At 29.8% G+C, this 8,143-nt stretch overlaps 1 protein-coding gene across 1 annotated transcript; it reads left to right on the forward strand.

Moving 5' to 3' along the window:
- Positions 1-1,025: 1,025 nt before the first annotated feature.
- LOC125837986 (terpene synthase 9-like) lies at positions 1,026-3,696 on the forward strand. Its single transcript, XM_049517048.1, has 6 exons — positions 1,026-1,032; positions 1,293-1,668; positions 1,763-1,981; positions 2,130-2,268; positions 2,490-2,738; positions 3,392-3,696. The coding sequence occupies exons 1-6, from the start codon at positions 1,026-1,028 to the stop codon at positions 3,683-3,685; spliced, it is 1,284 nt and encodes a 427-aa protein (XP_049373005.1). The 3' UTR covers positions 3,686-3,696.
- Positions 3,697-8,143: the final 4,447 nt, after the last annotated feature.

Genomic DNA, 8,143 nt, shown 5'->3' on the forward strand with positions numbered 1-8,143 from the left:
GATATGTTATTGTAATTGTTGCATAATTAACCATCCTTTTCAATTTCAATAAATAAAAAAAACTCCTCTTTAATATCATTCTAATGAAAATTTCTTCGAAACAACATAAATAATAACAGTTCATCATGTTCAAGAATCCACTAATTTTTCTTTAAATTCTTATTAACTAATTTTTTGCAATGTTTATATCATGTCATTTAAAAGAAAAAGACAGATGACTCTAAGCATTGATTGATATATATAATGTACTAGAATAAGTGGTAGTAACTAGTACGTACATTATAAATAGGTGATCCTATTAGCACAACTTAAAGCCACAAATCTCGATAAGAAAAAAAGAGTAGAGTGAAGCAATGGCTACTACTTCTCCTAATAATAATTCTCGTCGCTTAGCTAATTTTCACTCAACTGTTTGGGGATATCATTTCCTTTCTTATACTCCTGTGAGTTAACACATACTATTTCTTTAAAATTTCCTTATTATATTGTTGCTAATTAATTTTGCATGTTATACCTTCTTTTTTTTTACTATTTTGTCTAAACTTAACGTACATAATATTTAATCGATTAATTAATATAGTATGCTGCAAGACATTTACTGATTTTGGATGTCCTGCAGGAAATAAGTACCCAAGAGAAACTTGAAGTTGATGAGTTAAAAGAAATATTCAGGAAAATGATGATGGAAACTTGTGATAATAGCACTCAAAAACTTGTGTTGATAGACACAATCCAACGATTGGGAGTAGCATATCATTTCCATAATGAAATCGAAACATCCATTCAAAATATTTTTGATTCTCAACTACAGAGTGAGAATAATGATGACAACCTTTACGTTGTTGCTCTTTGTTTTCGACTGCTAAGGCAACAAGGACATTACATCTCTTCTGGTAAATGTGCTCTATCTTTACATTTGTTAAGTCACAATAAAAATCAATTTCTAATTAGCTTGGTATATAATGTTATGGCATGTTGAACAACAATTTGAATTTAAGTTTTTATAACAATACAAATTAAATATTATGGCATGTTTAAAGTCGCATGTTTCAAAAGTTTTACTGCCACACAAATACTATCACATGTACACGTTTTTCAAATCTTCTTTTCTTTCTTAAATTCTGTGCTGAATCAAATTATTATATCACATAAATTGGAACGGAAAGAATACCAGAGTAAATAATTTTGGCAGCAAAAAACTCTTACGAAGGTTTATGTCTAGTTACGGCTTGTAACAAATTAAATTTCTTTATATCTGCTAACATCAAAAGACGATATTAATTAATCTGTAGATGTCTTCAAGAAATTCATAGATCATGATGGAAAATTCAAAGAAAACCTTACTGATGATGTTCAAGGATTATTGAGTCTACATGAAGTAGTACATCTGAGAGTACGCGGGGAGGAAATTCTTGAAGAAGCTCTTATCTTTACTATCACTCATCTCGAATCTATGCTCTCCAACTCGAACAATGACTCGATTAAGGTTCAAATTACTGAAACCTTAAGCCAACCTATTCACAAGACTGCAGCAAGGATGGGAGCTAGGAAATACATATCCACCTATGAAAACAATGATGCACACGACAATTTTCTTTTGAAATTTGCAAAATTGGATTTCAACATGCTACAAAAGATGCACCAAAGAGAGCTTAGTGAGCTTACAAGGTATAAAGATATCTATATAATTTGATCTATGTATGTACTTACTTCATATATGATACAATTATATATTATTTAAATCGTCGATCTTATGATATAGGTGGTGGAAAGATTTGGATTTTGCAAACAAATTGTCACATGTAAGAGACAGATTGGTTGAGTGTTACTTTTGGATACTAGGAATGTATTTTGAGCCTAAATATAATCGTGCTAGAACAATGATGACTAAAGTACTAAAGATGAGCTCTATTATTGATGATACATATGATGCTTATGGAACACTTGATGAACTTGCATCTTTCACCGATGCAATCCAAAGGTATAAAACACAAACTTTATAAGTAAATTAACTTTCTTATTTTACAATCCCTCATTAATGAATATGAAAAATTAAACATGTATTTATGTTGTTATTGTGAAATTAATGTACAAGACATAAATTAAATCGATTTGTTTGTAATTTTCAGATGGGATATCACTGCAATCGATTCAATCGAGCCATATCTAAGACCTGCTTATGAAGCTCTTCTAGACGTTTATAGTGAAATGGAACAAGTATTGGCCAAAGAATGTAAATCAGACCGTGTATACTATGCAAAACAAGAGGTAATATTATTGCTTAACCAACCACATAAATATGTCAGTTAAGTAATATGCGGAATTTTAGTAGTCCAATTGGATGGCTGTCTGAATTTTTCCACGTTGTAATGAATTCCCTTTAACCACTTCTCATTCCCCACCCCTATGTATAATTCAAGAAAATAAATGAATACTTTTGCGACTTAATTATTATCTAGCTAACAATACTTCTAATTAATTCTTTTTAGATGAAGAATTTGGTGAGTGCCTATTTTAAGGAAGCCCAATGGTTAGATGGTGGCTGTATTCCAAAATGTGAAGAGCACTTGGAGAATGCACTTGTAAGCTCTGGCTGTCTTATGGCAACCGCTTCTTCCTTGGTTGGTATGGAGGAATTTATACCCAAACAGACTTATGAATGGTTAATGAATGAGCCTTTGATTGTACGAGCATCCTCAATGATTTGTAGAGCAATGGACGATATTATTGGACATGAAGTAAGTATAACTTCTCAAGGGCAAATTAGACATTTAGCCGATTGAAAAAAATAATAAAAATACTCCCTTCGTTTCATTAAATTTGTCATGTTTTATTTTTTGAGATTTAAATTGTATTAATTTTTTATCAATATTTTGAGATATATTTTTTGACCATATTAATATGAGGAAAATGGTATCTTGAAGTACTTTTAATGTAGTTTTTTGAATATTTAAATTATAATTTTAAAATATTAAATTAATACAATTCACTCTTTAACTCTTTAAGATTACTCAAATTGACATTCAAAAAGTGAAATATGACATGTAATAGGGGATTGTATATGTATCAACAATATATATTATATATTAATATACAAAACACATGTATTTGTTAGCTACAATTTTCTTGAATGGCTATTTATCTCAATTTCTCCATCTTATAATCCATATACGTAGTAAATTCTTAATAGCACGAAAAACAAAATATATAGAACAGTTCGGATTTGCTTCAAATATACCTCCATAAGCATACAGATGGAATAAATTGTATATAGTGGATTTATATTAAATTGACTTAAGAATTAACTAAGAATCTTACAATATGATAAAAGGAAATGCTAAAACTATAGTAGTTTAGTTATACTGAAGATGTTGATATTTATTTTATGTAGGCTGAACAAGAAAGAGGACATGTAGCTTCAATTATTGAATGCTACATGAAAGAATATGGAGCTTCAAAGCAAGAGGCATACATGAAGTACCATAAAGAAGTCATCAATGGATGGAAGGATGTAAACAAAGAACTTCTCCGTCCTACTAAAGTGCCAATATTTGTCCTTGAACGAGTTTTAAATTTTGCACGTGTGATGGACATGTTATACAAAGAAGAAGATGCATATACAAACTCCAAAGGCAAACTAAAAAATATGATTAGCTTGTTACTAGTTGAATCTATCAAAATATGAAAATCATTATGAAATTACACCATCAAGGAATTGGAGCAAAATCAGCCATACAATAAATTGAAGATCTTTTATTTATATGTGATGCATATTATATTGTATTGTATTGTATTGTATTACATTATTTTATAATTATATACTTTAAATAAATTGTATCGTTTGTTTTGGTTTAATAGCACATTTGGTTGATTGTATCGTGCAATAATCATTAAATTGACTAAAGTATCCTTCATTATTATAAATATCAAACTTATCAACAATTACTATAAAAAATAATTGAAGACGATTTGTTCTTGGAAGGTTTGAATTTGATAGAATTGGGACAAGAATAATTTATGCATCCAATTAATTTAAAAGCTTCTTAATTTAATAATGTAAATTAATTAATTTGAAATAAATAATTTAAGTATATCAATTAAGTTATGAATTAACTGATTTAAATAAAGAAAAAAACACAACACTTTAACTTAAATTCATGCTTAAATATAGAAAACATATTCAGAATATTATAAAATATATATACCATATATATAAACACCTTATATTGTTTATTACAAAATGGCAAAATTGCTCTGAAAATATTTTTGACTTTTTGTAAAAAATAATTGCTTTAACTTATTTGAAATTGACAAAGTTTGAAGATTACTTAAATTATGAATCGGGCAAAAATTGAATGTCAACATGAATTGATTCTTTTCAAAGTAAATACATGAGTACCTCAATTAGTGTTACCATTTTAGATTTCACGTACCTTATGTAAGTTTACCATTCTAACTTTAGTATTCTCTTGAAGTCAAGTTTTCTATAAAATTTATTTTAATTAATTAATTAAACAGTGAACATGAATTATATTAATCATTTAGTTTTCCTATGTCGGTCAAATGTATACTTTCAAGACTAATAATTCTCAAGGATAAAATAGAAAAATCTCCGCTTTCAACCATGAAACAGTTCAACAAACGGGATGATAAAAATCATATTTGAATTAAAAAAATAAATTAATACTTTCAATAAAAACATTTTTGCTCTTTTCGTTCACAACTTATTCATTGAGTTAAAAAAAATCATTCAACTTTTCTTTTAATTTGAATATTTTCATAACGACATTGGAAATAACTCGCACCCATTAATATTTACCCCTTCAGACCCAACTCAATTTTCAAAAAAAAAAAAAAAAAAAAACTCAATCCCTTTTTTATTCCATCATTGTGAATGTGATCGGCTGCATTTTAGAATTCTATATTTTTGTTGAATCAATTGAAAACCTTTCGCCATCAGGCACTTCTAATTTAACCTTTATATCATTTTGCTTGTTGGCTACATTTACCCTTTGACGTTTCAAGATTAAGGTATCAAAACTGTTGTTCTCCTCTATTTAAATCAAGAATAAGTTAGAAATTTTGAAGAAAAAACAAACATTTTACGATAGAATTGAATAAAATTAAGCCGATGATGGAATAAATGAGTAGGGACTGAGTGTTTTTTAGTTGGGTGGGTTTGGACTTTGGAGTGTTAAAAATTAATGGGTGGAAATTTCTATTGCTAAAAGTAGAGTTGTTGAACCATCCGCATGAAAAATGCTAACTTCACCTCTAATCAACTTGCAAGTTTCTTGAAACCCCTGCAAAGTAGTGCAGATATGATCAGTGGATCCTGAGGCTACATACCATGAATTAGTAGAAACAACCTCTAAATATGTTTCAACAAAGAGTGAAAGTGAGTTACCTGGATTGTTTTTCTTCTTGGCTAAGAAAACTGGACAATGCGCCTTCTAATGGTTTGGCATCTTGCAATGAAAATACTTGCACTTAGGTTTTTTCATGCCCCCAGTTGGAGGTTAAATTGCCTTAGTTTTGTGAGCCTTTTTCTTCTTCTGTCCACCTTGCGATTTAGAAGTAAAACCTTTCTCAACATACAGTGTCATAGATGATGTCGATTTTTTGACAATTGTCTCTACCGCTTGCAGCTCATTCAACAATTGTGCCAAACATAAATTCATCTTATTCACATTATAATTTAGGTAAAACTGTTGAAAACTGTCAAGTAGAGACTACAATATCATCTCAGCTTGGGAGTCGTTGTCAATTTCATCCCTCAAGACCTCTAGGTCATTCATAAGACCTATCATCTTCAGAACATGGTCTCTAACAGGAGTGTCTTCAACCATGTTAGTGTTCATGAGAGATCTCATGGCAGTCTACTTATCTTATCGACCCTAGTCACCAAACCATTGTTTGAGAGTTTCCAAAATTTCAAAACTTGATGATGGATGATGTTGCAGCACATTTAACATTGAAGCCATAATGGAACACCGCGCCATCTCATCAGTTTTGCGTTATTTCTGATAAGCTACCTTATCCTCATCACTAGACTGTTCATCTTGTTTCAATAGACATTCCTCATAGAGTACAAGCTTATACTCTTCATCAATTAACACGAAGTCATGATTTCTCCTCCAATCAACATATAGTTAGGACCCTCAAGTTTGTTATGATCCAAAATAGTACTAAGGGGATTAAAAGGAGACACGTTGAATCTGAGAATAAAAATAATAGTTACAATAGATCAAATCAAACAAGCAGTCATATAAAAATTCAATAGTTATATTCAAACTCATCACAAACATATACATTCATGCATCTTGAAAAACCAATTTATGGGATTGGAGAACTATTCATACAATATACATATACAATGACCGATGATTCACTCCATAGATGTATACAGACCTAATTCAGATGGAGAGTCTACTATTAATTAATGTCTAGTAAAAATCAGAACTCTAGTTACATTGATCCAATCATATACTACTCAGTTTAGGAGAGTTAATACAAATTATCAAACGAGCGATCAAATACATAGTGACTTGTATTAAATTCATCTGATAGGGAGGAAGGTCTAAGCCAACACATAAACTTAATACTTCATTACTATTTAATCTTGGTAATTAAAAGGAAGAACTCTAATCACCAAGTAATATATTCTTTGTACCAACTTTTTTTAAAAAAAATTCAAAGACCTAGGGTTTTCACAAAGTATCATCACAAATATATATACCCTTACATGTAAAAAATATTTGAACATAACATTGTATAAACAAAATTATGAAAACGAGCTCCTATTTTGATTTCTTGTTTGAGAGTTTTTCTTTTTCAAATATAATTTTAAAAAATGAAAATACACGTATTATTTCATATCTGTTTGAAAAGAAGGGAGACTAAAGTGTATGTATCAAAACTTAGAAGATGCTTTTGTATGTCCCAAGTAGGTCACATGGGTGATGTCATAATTAATTTAATGGGTATACCACAAAGTTTTCAAGACTTGTGACTTAATGTCCAATTAAGTCTTGAGAGTGACTATTTTGCCAACTCTCCCGAGTAACACCTATCCACTTGTTCAATTATTAATAATTTAAATTTAATTTCCTTAAATATTAGTCTAACTATGATTAAAAACATGACTAACTCCTGCAAATCAACAAGAAAGATAAAAGCTTTACACTATATAGTGTAGACATGTAATTTTTAACCCCTCCCCTCCCCGTACATTTTTACAATACTTTAGCATTAAATATTTCTTGTATAGGCTTAGGTTGGACTTGGTTTTTCTCCAGTGAGATCCCCTCCATTACCCCTAGTGCACCTTTCAATGAGTGACACCTATCCACGTGTTTAATTTATAATCAAAATCTAATTTTCTTAAATATTAGCTAACTATAATTAAAAACACATCAACTACTGCAAATCAACAAGAAAGATAGATTCCAAAGAAAAACAATTGTTTGAATTGTGATCCTGTGAAATTGAACCAAATACTTACGTAATCTGGAGGTTAGAACCCCTCGAGAAATATGGAAATTTTCTTAAATGATGGTTGCCCTCACTTTTGTTAATATTCATATTTATTGCCGCTAAAAAATTATATTTATGGTAGGCTTAAGTTGGAATGATAAAACAGGAATAAGTTGAAGCAGATGTTGAGGGCAGATTGGACATTACCTTAGCTAGATATTTTGGTAGAAGTTGTTAGGGATATGGATGTATACGTGTAGTTAGTTAGAAAATATCAATTGTTAATTGTCAACTTTATAGAGTAGGATATATATTTTTCAGTGGTTGTACAAGCTAATTGATCCATTTTTCACAACATGTATAGAATTTAGTTTCCCTATGGGGCGTTATCAATGTTGTTTAAGACTTTATACATAGTTTTTTTTCTCTATGGCTATCAATGGTGTTTAAGAATTTTTTACATAGGTATTTTTCAATAATGTCTAAGAACACGTGATTTAATTTTGTCAACAAGAAATTTTAGGTGTCTTTAGGTGCTCAAATATAGCAACGTGCTGCATTTTTCTCTCTTCAATTTCTATCTAAGTCTATAAATGCATGCACTTACTCACTTGATTCCTCAAATGTAGCATCTTTACGTTAATTAAACCCATTAATTACCATTATT

Source organism: Solanum verrucosum, unplaced genomic scaffold, assembly GCF_900185275.1.
Source record: "Solanum verrucosum unplaced genomic scaffold, falcon-dt-bn FXZP01000079.1, whole genome shotgun sequence".
Lineage (NCBI taxonomy): Eukaryota > Viridiplantae > Streptophyta > Magnoliopsida > Solanales > Solanaceae > Solanum > Solanum verrucosum.